This window comes from Chelonus insularis, unplaced genomic scaffold (assembly GCF_013357705.1).
Source record: "Chelonus insularis isolate UGA/USDA-ARS -01 unplaced genomic scaffold, ASM1335770v1 contig_493_pilon, whole genome shotgun sequence".
Lineage (NCBI taxonomy): Eukaryota > Metazoa > Arthropoda > Insecta > Hymenoptera > Braconidae > Chelonus > Chelonus insularis.
The window spans coordinates 647204-662080 of NW_023276609.1; the positions used below are offsets into that span (position 1 = coordinate 647204).

The 14877-nt window shown below is 28.7% G+C and overlaps 2 protein-coding genes across 2 annotated transcripts in view; one reads left to right on the forward strand and one right to left on the reverse strand.

Moving 5' to 3' along the window:
- The window catches only part of LOC118069914 (mannosyl-oligosaccharide alpha-1,2-mannosidase IA-like), a 177781-nt gene that overhangs the window by 8396 nt on the left and 154508 nt on the right, over positions 1-14877 (forward strand). The window lies entirely within an intron of this gene.
- On the reverse strand, positions 137-2129 carry LOC118069913 (protein PFC0760c-like). Its single transcript, XM_035088262.1, has one exon. It carries the CDS (start codon positions 2074-2076, stop codon positions 265-267), a length of 1812 nt encoding a protein of 603 aa, XP_034944153.1. The 5' UTR covers positions 2077-2129; the 3' UTR covers positions 137-264.

Consider the following 14877-nt stretch of genomic DNA (forward strand, 5'->3'; position numbering starts at 1 on the left):
TCAAGTTCAATGTCAAACAAAAAAATTGTTGTTAAAGCAAGTAATGTAGGAAAAGTGATTATTCAATTACACTTAATTAGCTATCAAGCATTAATAAACATCATTTTTTTTCTTTAAAAAAAATAACAGTCTGTATAAAGCTTAATAATTTTGGGATAGTCAATGAGTAGAATTATAATCTAAAATTAATAAAAATTGTTCAAATTATTCAATATAAAATTATTTAGCTTTGAAATTATCAGTTTCTAATGTCATCTAAATTTTCTACTTGTTCTCTGTGATTTCAATTGCTACCATTGAATTAGCATTATTATTATCATTTTTGGAAGATGTATCATATCGAAGTAAGCATTCAGTAAAACTGCTATATTCACAAAAGTTTTCATAATCGAAATCAGTTAACATTCTATTCTTTTTCCTTTTATTATAAGACAAATACATGTCATTTATATCTGCATCAATAAGTGCCAGTTTTTCCTTGGCTTTTTCAATGTCATTCTGCAATTCTATTTGTCTTTCAACATCAATTTCCTGGTCTAATTCATTCTGGATTTGTAACAACCAGTGTCCAATTAGCTTTCGCATACCATTGTATAAAACATGTTTATCATTTTGAAGGTCATAATCATTTTTATCTAATTTCCTGATTAATTTTTGAATTCTTTTTACCCTTGATTTTTTATCATTGATTTCATGTTCAATTCCTTTCAATTCTTCTCGCTCTTTAATTAAATTCTTTTGAATATTTGTCGAATTGTCACCAGAAATTTTGCAAATATTTTCTATTTGATCAACCTGTTCTTTAGTCTTGAATCGTTGCTTTTCAAGTTGATCTAATTCTTTCTTTAATATATGATATTCCCTACATAGTTTATCATTTTCGTAAATTATTAGATAATTAGTTACTTCATCAACTGTTTTCAATTTTTCTTCTAAAAGCTGGAGAGTAGTTTTATAATATTCCTCCGATATATTATCTTGGTCATCAATATTCATCAATTTCGGTACATCATCAGGCATGATGCTTTCTAAGACAAATCTTGAAGAAGATATAATTTTTCTGCCTCTGTTTCGGTTACTTTTATGTTTTTTGGATATTTTTCTCTTGGATAACCTCTTTAGAATGTTTTGAATTTGATCTTCAGAATTACTAGGTGTTTTTTCATTTTGAAATAGCAGTACTTGTTCATCTTCTGAGTTTGATTTTATCAAATTATCATCATCATCATCATCATCATCATCATCGTCATCATCATCATCATCAGAATCATTGAAATGACGAGTTTTCTTTCTTTTCACATGTTGTATATCAGTTGCAAGTTCGGATCTATCGTCTATTGTTGAATGTTCTTTTCTTTTCTTAGTTTCTGAAGTAACATGAAAAGAGCCTTTATCAGTCAATGTATCTTCAATTGATTGTAAAGAAGTAAAATCAGAGTATGATGACAAAGATTTTATTTCATGGAGAGATTTCTTTAAAGTGGTGTACTCTTTTGTCACTTCTTTATCAACTCCAATTTTTTGAATACTTCTCTTGAGATCTTTTATACGATGTTTAATTGGAATTGAAAATATTTTTTGATCTGAATAAGATTGATACTCTATGGTTCCGTCTTTTAAATAAAATTTAAAATTATTCAGTTTAATAATTTTGTTATAGTGGACTGGAACTAGTTCATTTAATTGACCTTGTATTCTTTCATACATTGACGTAATATTATTTATCATATCAGAATTATTTTCATTGTTTGAAAATTTTGTCATGAGGTTTTTATAAAATTCATAATTTTGTTTCAATAATTTTATTTCATTGAATTTTTGTTTTATTTCTGCTGAGTCTCTAATTATGACAGCTTGAAATTCAGTTAGACGGACTTTTAAATCATTATATTTTGATTCTACTTCTTTGTGTGCATGGTTCAATGATTCTTTCAGATTTACACTAAGAACGACTGATAAATATGCTTGATAATAATTCTTTAATTGTTCCAGAAAGTTGTCGAGACATTTGATCAAATTGTTTATAAATTTGTCAAGTAAATCGTCACTTTCAATTTTGTCTTCTTTTATGTTCATGGTAGTGTAGATGTCAGCTTACTAGTTAGTAAAATTTCACTTACTACTAGAACTACAAAAAAAATTTTTTTAACAAACATTGACAGTTAGTTTATGTTAATTGATAATTTCATCAGTGCAAAACTCTTTTTAATAGTCTTTTCCGGATTATATTAAATATAAACATTTATTTTAAATTATTATAGTTCTTAAGCTATGGATTTCCTTTTGCTTTTATGTATTTTTATGGTCAGCAGAGAAACTTTAAAATCACAAAACATATTTGAGCTTCAATGAATGAGATAATTTCAGAATTAGAATGAGCTTCTATTTTCATTATGATGTAAGTTTTTTACTGATAAAATAAAAATTTAATAAAACTCTTATTAATTTAGAAAATCAGCTATTTAAATTTTTAAACATTTAAATCAATGTAACGAGTTAATTACAGGATTATCAAATAATTTTTTTAAAAGCACATTTGCAGAAGTAATTGATTAAACTTTCAAGCTTTTCTAAAATAAATTTTCTTTTATCTGGAATAAAGTTTTAGTATGTACAGTACGGATTAAAATAAAAAAATTTTAATAATTAATTGTTCAAGTCTATTTGAACTCCATTTAAAGTTCAGACTTTTCTCCCAAGATGGAGTTTGAGTAGACTTCTAGAAAATTTCTGCAGATTTGAACATTTTTTTACAAGTACTAAAAGTACATCATTTGAATTTGTATACTATAGAAAAAATAGTTTCAGGAAGTATCACTAGATCTTTTTTGTCAGGATTTATTTTGAATATTTAATAACATAAAATTTATTTAATTAAATTAGCAAATATCCAATAATTATTCAGTTTCCATTATTTTTTTCAATTTACTTCAAAGGAAATTTTTTTCTCAAAGCTTCGTCCTCTTTCCAACCGTACCTTGAGGCTTTTTATGTACTTCTTGAAAAAAAACCTGTTCAAAAAATACCAACCTTGTAGCTTTAAATTTTCTAAAGAAGTAAAGTGAAGTTTTACTTCGCTCTTATTGAGATAAAAGATGAGTTGATATATTAAAAGACTAATATCAAGCTATGAAGTAAAATCTGTATGCCATTTTTTTAACTCCATTGATATCCTCTGTAAAGTTCCTTTATTTTTATTACTCTTCAAAAGTAATTATTTTCTCATTATTGAAAAATTAATTCAATAAATTAATCGTACATTAAGACAACACTTCATTTTACAGTTAATAATGTTCAAAAATCTGAATAAAAGCACTTAGCTCTATCAATCTCGGAGTGCAATCATTCAAATGCATTTAGCTAAAAAGACGATAGCATAAAGTCAGAAACTATCAATCGACCTTTAAAGGACTAGTAAAAGGGATTAGATTAGAAGTAAGGTAGAAGTTGATGGATGCATTTTATATCTTCTGCCTCTTCCAGTGGTTGTCTTGTGCACAGGTGATTCTGACGTCGGTTGTATAAGAATAAGAACGTGTGAGCGTGGAAGAAGCTCCGTGCAAACACGTCAGGAATGACAAACGGTCAAACGTACGAGGTGGATACGTGGCTTACCTTTGGAAACGACTTGATCCTCGTCCGAGAAAAACCTTCGCTCTTTTGTCATTTTGCCGCCCTTGGAAAAAACTCTGGTTTTCTCTTTTCTCCTCACGTAATTCAGACTAACGGTTAGTAGTATAGCGCTTAATTGTACCCTACGAAATCCCCTTATTCAGCAAATAAAACCAACGAGAATATTCAACTGCAATTGGCAGACATTCTACGCATAAAAGATTCATGCTTTTATCCTCAATTTTTCCAACTTGATTTGTTTTGTTCCAAGGGCAACAATTGTATTGCTTTCCTATTTAAAATGAATACTCGAAAGATCTGTCAGTGACAATAAATTTTCAATGGTCTTTAGATCGTAAATATTGTCAGAAATATTGTGAGAAAACTGAAGGGTGAAATAAATGGAGGAAACTTTTCACGTTTTTCTTTACGTTATTTATATCAGATAAAAATGCTAACTTAGTATATACCTACATCTATCTCTATACCTATAGAAGTAAATACGAATTTAAATGGAAATATAGAGATTTTTAGCGTTTTAAATATGATGATAGAGAACGTTTATTTAATATGGAGCAAGTTGAGAAAAAAATTGTGTAAAAAATAACGACTTTTAATTTATGCAAAAATATATTGATTAACTTAATAAACTTTAGTATGTTAGCTGTTTTGCTTCGGTTGTTTTAAATAATGAGTTTTATCAGAAAATTTAATTGGAAAGTTTTGTGTACATTGAAGGGAGTAATTGGCAAAATAAAGTTAACATAATAACTTATGAAAAAAAAATGGTAAAAAAGTTTTTGTACTGCTTCATGATGCTTCGAATTGAAAATGAGATGAAATTTTTCGATAAAGGGAATAAATTTAAGAGGGAGCTATCTATTCTCATGTTGGTAAATTAAAATGATTAACGTCGTAAAATGGTTTATGGTTTTCATTATTTCAAGTAATAGAGATTTTATTTCTTGTCATAAACATTTTTTGATTCACGTTTATGGTTTTTATTTTTAGATAACTACTCATATATGTATTTATGCTCGATAAAATAAATCCTTTTTTTTATATTTAAGTTTAAGCTTTAGTAAAATGTTTAATATTTAAAAATGAAAATAAATAAATAAATAAACAAAATTAAAATTGAATTTTGTCCTTCACAAAATTAATCATTAATATCTTGTTTTTAATTTGTTAATAATGAGTTTTTTTTTCATTTGTTACAGGTAAGTCAACTTTGGTTTTGAAGCGAAAATATTTTTTTACTCCATTCTACAGAAACTGTGAGTCTAAATAATTTTTATATTCATCGATTATTAATTACTTTCGATGCACTGAATTCTTACATAATTAATTAGGAAAAAATAAAGGCAATTTTTTTTCTCCAATGAAATAAGATTCATTGTAGAAAATTTTATTTAGAGAATTGTTTTCACACTTATATATAAAACAATAAAAAATTCAGATTTTCATGTTAAAGTAAAAAGTAACGGAATGTTTATGCATAAAATTTATCGTTCTAAGTTGACAAAAAAGATAAGAGTAAAAAAGTGAAATAAAGTTACTAACATATAATAACAATTCTCATGCACATCTCTGGATTTCTACAATAAGATTTCATCGGTAAATTATTCTCTTTTAAGTCGTGGAAAGTTAGAATGCGCTGGAAAATGTCTCGACATTTTTTTCTAGGAAAAAAATTTGAGAAAATGAAAACATAAACTTTCTTACATATCTTATTTACATATTTTTTGTATTAAATGTACTCCACTGGGTAAAAAAAACTTTCTTTGCATTTTATGCTTGAATTAATTTTTTTCTCTGTGAGAGTACAAATTCATGGAGATAACCAAGTGATTTCATTATTATAATTACAATCTTAATATTAATTTCATTTAAAAAAATTCATTTAAAAGAAACACAATTATTCTATTGAGCATAATTCCAACTAATCTCATTAAAAAATTTTTTTATATTATAATTAAACTTATCAATTGGTCTGTTGGATACAAAAATGAGTTTTTATGATAAAACTTTTTACAAGAAAATAATAAAATAACGATTCAATAAATTTTTAGAATTATAAAATCAAAATGATTATGGTTCCAATTATTTGTTTGCTAAAAGAATACTTGAAAACTTTTCATTACTTTTTTAACTTAGAAGAACACTTGGGAGAGTTTTTTTTTATTTTTTGTATTTTTTCCTACTTGCAAATGATTCGATGTAAAGGCTCGATTGCTCTTGGCCACTTCTCTTATATCGGAGCACTTGAATTAATAAATCAATGGTACACAACAAAGAAATGAGCGATCAACAAGAGAACTGTAGATATATATATATATAAAGTGAGTAAAGCAATCGAAGCGCGTCGAGTATAACGAGGGCGAAGAATGCGAAAGAAAACGATGGGGAGGGATTGGCAACGAGCTCGCCAACGTGTCCATAGATGGGGGAGATTCCGTGAGGTAGAGCTCAACATATATGCCAAGACTTCTAGAGCTTTGTCCTCATGGTGTTGTAAGTGGAATGTGACTTCGTTCAGAAGTGCAGGAGAATGCAAAGTAGCTGCATGACAATGGAAGTGTACGCGAGAAGCTTATGTATTCACGCATATAGATTCCATATGTGCATTCTTAACATTGAGATGTTTTGCTTCCAACTAACCCTACATTGAGGTTTATAACTGAAGCTGTTTTTTTTTATTGTGACATGAACACTCTTTTTAAGTGATGATAATTATTATTATCCATCAACATTAAGTGCATCACTTTCGTTCTTATTATTAAAAAATAATTATTAATATTGATTAATTTTAAATTATTAATTAACTTTTTTTATTAAATAATTATTCAATGTTGATGAATGATTTTTGAGACTTCAAGTAATAGTTTAATATTCTAATTTTTTTAACAACATATTCCTCAGCGAAATTAAACAAAATTAAGTGATAACCTTGCTCTAATTAGTTTCTGTAAAAAACTAAGAAAGCATGTCTTATTAGTGGCCTGGTGTTAGCTATTGATTGTAGGCATTACATAGAAAGTTAAAAATAGCAACGTATTATTTAAAATTCTTCTTTTTTTAAAAATTAGAAATTCATTAGTTATAACACATGCTTTCTATTGCTCTTAAAAATCTTTTTAAAAAACCTTGAAATTCAATATCTAATCCATGCGTATTTTGGTATCAAATGTTTAGTATATTTTAATTACATTAATTTACATCATCCATAAAGATATAAAATATCCTTTATATAAATTAGCTTGAGAAATACTGAGTATTAATTAAATGGTGGAAATGAAATCACAGATGGAAATGATGATCACTTATAACTCTGTGAAAAATTAGGGGTTAATGTTCCCCAATTCCATCTCCAATGAATTTTAACCATTTAAATAATCATCAAAAATTTGCTACAATTATCATTAAATTCTTATTCTACTAAGAATGACTCCAAATTAAAACCCATTCTCTTCTCCTTGGATTCATGATTATTTAATTTTTCTTCCAAAATGTTTAAAACAAGATTAAAATTGATGATAGTAAAAATATTGATCCAAACGTTTGATGACATCTTATTCAAACGGTTCAATGAATTTTATTATTCAAGGGTCAATCGACGTACTCCTCGACAATCACTTTGTATTGATAAGGTTAAATGCGCATGGACGATAAAGTGATTGGCCGTTTGTACTTCGTTGATATTAGGTTTGTCTGCTCGTAAACTCCACTTTTTATCGATCAATCGATTTTCGTATCTAGAAAGGGATTTCCCAATCAATAACTCAATTCAAAATAAATTCAATTTCTCTCAACTAAATAAGCTTTATGACTCAATCAAAGTTCTGTAACTCAACATCATCTCAAACATCTCTTAGTTTCCACAAAATTATCTGATATCATGTTGTTTTCAATTTCAATATCTTCTTCTATTTCATTAAACGTAAAAAATAAAAATTAACAAATTAAATAAAGAAAATAAAATTTATTTTATAATTATTAATTCTTAATTATATTTTTTAATAAAATTTAAATATTCTCAAGTAGTACATAACTCCTTTGATAATAATATCAAAAATATATAGATATAACACTTCATTTTTGTCGAGTTTATTACTTTGAAAGCATAATTTATCTTTCGTTACTTTCATATCGTTGTAATGGAAGTTTATAGAAACTTTACAATTTAATTTATTCGTTTTTCAGTTTATTAGAAATAAACGAGAATAAATACAACAAAATTAAAATTGCGGTAAAATTGGAAAAAAATATTCTCCATTCAATCCATTTGAGTATTTAAACATATAATAATATGAAATTAGTTTATTTATTATTTCTATTTTAATTAATAAATTGTCTAAATAATTTGAGTAAAATTGTATTCGTTTATCAGAAAATGATATAACTCGTTGGATGTTTCAAAAACAAAACGACAGAATAATAGAAACAACAGTGTATGAATTTTTTGTTGTCTCTGATTCTACATTGTTACAGGCTTTTTCACATTCAACAGGTTGCGTTGCGCACAACTTTGTTCACTCTTCCTTCCCTCTCTAATTCTCTCGTTACGAAAGTTGGCGAATTAAATTTATTTGAATCTCATCTTCACTTCAAACTCGCTGTTTTCTAAACGAGACTCATGTTTCCCTCAATTTAGCATCATATTCATCCGCCATTATATCCAAGAGATAATGTATTCTTGAATTTTGTTTAAATATTAGATTATTATTATATTGTGATGGCTTGAAATTACAGCTTATCACAGCTCGATAGAAAGTCTTCTTGATCCTAAGCTAACTCTCCTATCTTCTTTCATGCTTTTTTTATCTTTTAGCTATTGCGTTGGTGGAATTTCAAATATCTGTTTTGCATTCCGTTGCACAGCCCTTCTTTCTTCTCTGATCATCCTCGCGAAACGGTTATACGTCGTTCTGTCGAGCAGGAAAATTTATCCTTGAGCCTTCAGCCGACTCCAACGGCAATATCGTTTCGAGCGGGCCATTGGTCTTACTTTTCTTAACATCGCCCCGCCTTTATGGTCCACCGTACGTTTCTTCTTTATCCAGCCAAGATTAAATCTGTTTTTTCTCCAATATTGTGATCTTCTATTTCATTTTTTATATCTTGTTTGATGATACAATGTTCCTAGGTTTTCATGAGATTCAGGTTTAGAGGAAGCAATTGCTTGGAAAATATTTCCATAAAATTCTACAATTATCCTAGCAGTATGATTGTTTTATTGACTATACTTGATTTTACTGATACTAATATTAGAAGGGTTGAAGAATGGGGTTTGTGCCTATTTATCGTGTAATTGACTTTAAATTTATTATTCAGCTAATTATCTTAAGATGTTTGCAGAAACGAGACAAAAACAATCTTCAGTCCAGGTTTCAGCTTCGAAAGCTCATTGATCATTGATTAATGCTATTGATAAGAAGTACTTGTGTTAAGAGTCTAAAAATTTATGATCGCATCAATTAGTAATTACTTATTTGTACTCGTTGCTTTTCAATATCTTCTTTGTTGTTTTCCCGTATCGGGATTAATGTTTTTCTTCGTCGAGCACAAATTTTGTGAATCTTTATTGTACTTAGAAACCGAATGGATTTCACGATTTATCAGCTTTCTCCTTCTCGGTCTGTTTTCATTCTCCGTCCACGTGGATCCGATAATTGAACGTACATCAAGGGAGAGCGACATTGTCGGAGAGATAATTCGCGCTGGACAATTTGAGTTCTCTTGACGTCGGCGCGGCAATATAAATTCAGTAAACGCCGTCATTAGGTCCAATCTGAAATACCGTCGCGTCTATTAAACCTGGAACTAAGATAATTATCCATAGCTGGTAGGGGCTCTTGAAGACGAAGAAGACAGGCCGCTGGGCCGCATTGTTGAGTTTCTTGTATTCACCATCTCTTCCATCTTCACTGGAACGTTTGCTTTTGCTGCTTTTCGTGTTGCGTCTTCTCTCTTTATCTCTTTGCAAAGATTCACAAACTCCTTGGTGCAGTGACAAGAATAAAGGAGATTCAGATAGAAAAGAGTGGGAAGCAGAATGCAAACTGGAATTCTGACACAGCTGTAGCTGCAAGTTAACTGCACCATGAAAAACATTCAACTAAGTTTTTTAGGTCAACATTACATTTGTCGAATACTCGACTTCTCGAAAAGTAAAAGGAATAAAGATGCAGGAAGTCGAAAAAATGCTCTGAAAAATTTTCTTTCATGTCATACTAGAATTATGGCCAATGTTAAATATTTAGACATTAATCAAAATTCTGCTTTATTTTTTATTATTAAATATATTCTAGAGCCATAGACAGTATCTAATACATTCATTTTTTTAATATATGTATATATATCAACAATGATTTAATGTCAAGTAAATGAAGTATGATAGTTTTGAATAATGAGCTTTTTGAATAAAAAAAAGAAAAATTAGACTCTTCTGAAATCAACTTTAGTAATTTAATTAAACTGTCTGAGTACAACTGAATAATTTCAATTAATCAGAAATACGTCTAAAGTTTTACAAGAAATAAAAATAATATCGTCAAGATCGACATTTTCATTTAATGTAAAATTAGATAAATCAATATCAGTTAGACAGAAAAGTCTCTGGAGAAAAAATAAAAATGATACAACATAATAACGAAAAGTGTCGATCACAATATGTCACAAGATGATGATAGTGGTGATGATTACAATGTAATATATGATATATCTTCCATAACATGATGGGTTGGTACATCTAGGGATGATTGGATACAAACAATCGATTACACCATGTAGGGTTATGTATACGAGCAAGGACAATCTAAAGATAGGTAATTCAAAAGCAACGAAATTATTCATAGGATATGCATGGCTAATTTGGATACATAAATAAATAATTATTGTTGATACATCATTTTCCATCTTCTTATCTTCAAATATTCATAGTTTCTGGAATTGGAAAATCAAACATCTAAAATTAAGCAGCTTAACTAATTCTAATAATAAATAAATAATTATTTATTTAATTAACCAATTTTTTTTATAGCCTAATATTTTTATTGTTCCTTATTCATTTTCGAAAAAGTAATTTGACAGAATTATTTTCTAAAGATGGATTTAATTAAAAAATTGGACTAACTTTAGAAAAATCTTTTGAAAATTACTATGTATTTAAGAATTTAATTTATTGACTTGCAAGAGAGCCAATCAAAATGCTATAAAAGTATTTTTATAGCACAAAATATTAAAAGGCTATGAATTTTGATGGAGATTGGAAAAAATTCAGTGAGATATCAAGATAAACCGTTAATATCAAAAGAAAACTGTAAAATAAAATGATAGAAGTATGAATAACTTTCATTAAATCACTTTTAATCCACTTAGACCAAGTGTAACGAAAGAACGTCATGGAAGTCAAGTGCTATTATTGAGTGTGCTCTTCATTCTTGCATTGAGCGAGAGCCATTTAAGGAAAAACTCATCATCTAAAGCTATTCACAGAAGGCGGTAAAAGAAACTGAGCGAAATAACGAAGAAATGGTACTTTCACGTTGTGTGATGTGAGCCGTGAGCAATTTGGAAAGCCCATTTTCGACATGGTCCTTATTATACTGGCAGTGATTTCATCCTTCTAATTCAACTGGGACATTTTTAACTTCTTATAGTTATAGACCACTTTTATCACTTGACTTTTTTTTCTTTTTATCAGCAAAACGATTTCTCAAAATGAGACTTTGAAATAGTTGCTACAAAATTTACTCGTCTCAAGAGACATTTTTTAAATCAGACCTATTTGTGGGTTAACTTTACTTGAAGATGTTCAAACACAACTCCATCATTTACCTTTACTTTTATTTTCGTTTGTTAACTTGGGTTTATACAAGTAAATCAAAGTAATATAAAGCTTGCAATTCCCATGAGTAAAGTTCTCAAATATTTGTTTTAAGGCCCTTTGTGCCACTACCATCTACAAAATTAATCAGTCGTATCTTTAAACTTTAGTGAAAATGAATGCTCTTTAAATGAATATTGTTGTTAATCGTAGTATTTTCGGGTGCCTCTCTTTCTATAAATAGTGATCAAGACACAAATTGGACTAATCTTTATGATAGATGCATAGAGCTTTAATTTTAGTCTAGTGCTAAAGTGCCAAGAAGAACTTGGGTGAACTTTTGGCCTATCAAACATGCAAATTACAGTCACAAACTCACACGACGTCTTCCGATTATATTTAAAAGTCAAAAGTACTCTGAAGAACTATAAATGTATGCTATTGTCATTCACTTCAATCAGGTTTGCTTCATATTGATGAAAAAAAATATTTTGTTGCTATCAAAATTCCTAGATCAGTTTTTTGAACGTCTTAACTCCTTTAGAGTCTTTTCATCATTCTAATGTGATAAAAATAATTAACAATCATTATTGACATGCATAAACACGTTTACAATTAATAATATATTTATTATTATTGTTGATACAGACTGGTTTCTTTATAAATCACACTCAGGTAATGAATTACAGTATGTTTGTTGGCAAATTTAACAAGAAATCGTTTCGATTTCATAAAAAAGGTCATCAGATCTCGTGGTTAAGCGAGGGTGGTAATTTACGACGGTTATTGGACGGCTGAAGCTGTGCTAGTAACTCACAAAGTCGACCGCCGTTTACCATTTACCGCACGGGAGATCTTGTTAAGCGTTTCAAAGTGCCGAAAGCATTTTACCGCGCGTGTGGCTTTTGCGTGGTTCACAGGGACGACATTGGACTCTATTATCCTCGTAAAGTGGACACTTTGTACCCACAAGAAAGCTGTAAACTATTGAAAAAACGTATACCCTTTTCGTCAGAGTTACGACAGTTTTTAAAGCCTAACCTTTTTTTTTTTTAAAAAATAATAAGGTATTGGAGCTACTTTAAAAATTGAAATGGATTTTTATTTAATATTCATGCCTTTAAATGACTGTGTAATTTTTAAATGGCTTTTTGATAAGCTGTTTGGTGTTGATGTACCACTACTTGAAGACTATGTTAATTAAAAAGAATTTACAAGACTTTTTGACAGTAAAAAATTGTCATGAAAGGTGAACAAGACATATTTGTTGTTTGTTAATAAATTAAACATTTACAAGGAAGTATTTTTAAGAATAATTTTGAAGTTACTGTCATAGAAAGTATTTATAAATCAGAAAAAATCAAAGTACATTCAATTGAGTAGAATGAATCTTTAGCGATTGAATTGAGTAGATCTTAAAGAAGTATTTGTAAAATTAATTTCAATTGAAACGGAGAAGATTCCAACAGTTCTTATAAAATGTAACACCACATTCAATTGGATCTATCATGCTATAATTAGCATCAAATCCAATTAAATGTAATTAAATCCAACAAGTTTCAATGCAGCCTAGTATCTGGTTCAACGTAATCAAATTTATATGAATTCTGATATTGAGCATGAATTTAAGTGGTAGAATCTATCATATTAAGGCTTGGAAATTATCATATTATCAAAACATTTCATTTTATTCATGCTGATGTGAGTCCTTTTTATATTATTAATATCACCACAATTCTGAATATGAATAAATATTTCATTTAAAAATATTGAATGAGGAACAATTTGGTCAAAAGTTAATAGACTCGTGAACTAATTGAGCATAGAAGTCAGTTCGTTGAAAGCAACCATTCAAAGGCAATCGTTGAAAAAAAATATCTCAACAAATTGCAAAGTTTGATAGATTTAATAAAACGTTTGCTATTTTCATAGTCAGTTTATTCAATTTTACAAATTAAAAAAAAAAATAAATAAATCATTTTCAAATCTTGTATAAATTTGCACACATTGAACTGACTTCTAAAAAAATAGCGTGCAGTTGAAATTTGTTGGATAAAGTCATTTAACCCCATTAAAAAAAAAAATATTCAAAAGATAAAAAACAAAATCGTTTATTTGACTTTTAAAAGCCAGACAACGTTTACATTTCTTTTATCAACTTTTTTTTCAAGCACGAATGGTATAGAATCATATCGAAAACTATTTAACGGTTTCATGAGCGTGTATATTTGACATGGAATTTCCATCAAAGTTGTTGGTGCGAACGTTCGAGTTAATTGAGCTAATCAAGTCTCGACGTGAAGCGAATTGGAATTTCGTTGAAGCTATATGTAGACATTTTAGCATCCCGGCAGCCGCCAATTTTAAACACTTGTACCTTAAACATTTCAAACTGACGAAAGCAACACATTAACTAGCCTGATAGTTGTGAATTATCTACACGCATAGTCACACAAGTATACACCAAGTTTTCATTTGTATTCACTTGAGCACATTGAAATAAAATCAATCTGCTAGTAGATATAGTTTAATCGATCAGTCTCTGTTTACCGCCGATTTTATCTTGCTCTGTAAGGTATCTTAGTTTACGGCTCGTTAAAGCATAGCTTTGAGCTGCTTTGCTTAATTAAGTTGCTATCGTTTGACTATCCAGTAGTCTTCTGCTTGCTATGCAGAAGCATTTTCTTAAATTATTTCATTCAAGTAACTAATATTTACTTATTAGAATTAATCATAAATTGTTGATATAAAAATTAGCTAGAGTATTTAGTAGCTTTTCTTTGTTATTATTTGGAAATTTTCTTAATTATCAAAGATGCAAAATGTTGATAATTTTAATCAACATTTATGAGTCTAAGTCTTGGCTTGATCTTATGAGAAAGAAATGAATAACTAACTGTGAGTGTTGATAATTTTTATTTTTGGCAAGATATGATGGAGAGTATTTGGATGAGAAATTATAGTACAGTACAATGGAATATCAAATGGTATTTTTCAGCGTCAAACCTTCGTCAACTAAATAAATTTCACCCTGGAGCAATAGTAATGGACACTGATAGGTGCTTTAGAAAAGTGACGGATTTCCCATGCTTACCTAGGTCTGTTGGTAAAAATTTTAACGTCATGGCCTATTCAATTTACAAGTGACAATGCCTAATGCTCTATCAAGTTTGCTTTTAAACGCGAATAATAAAGAATAACTGAATGACGTTGGTGCTGACAAGTTGACAGAGGGGAAAAAGTCAATAGATTCAAAACTTTGCTAATGGGGTATTTTTTATTTAAATGTTGTCAGCGAATTTTTTATATTGATGGTGGTCTTGTGTACAACATGATTGAAGTTGATTTCAGAAGTTGAGATTATTACATAAAAATTTCTTTTTCAAATATCGTTAGTTGATGAACAGAATATTATTTAACTTACTTGAAATAAATTT

Bases quoted from the DNA above. Each gene is read 5' to 3' on its own strand.
- LOC118069913 (XM_035088262.1), bottom strand. From the start codon at position 2,076: ATGAACATAAAAGAAGACAAAATTGAAAGTGACGATTTACTTGACAAA.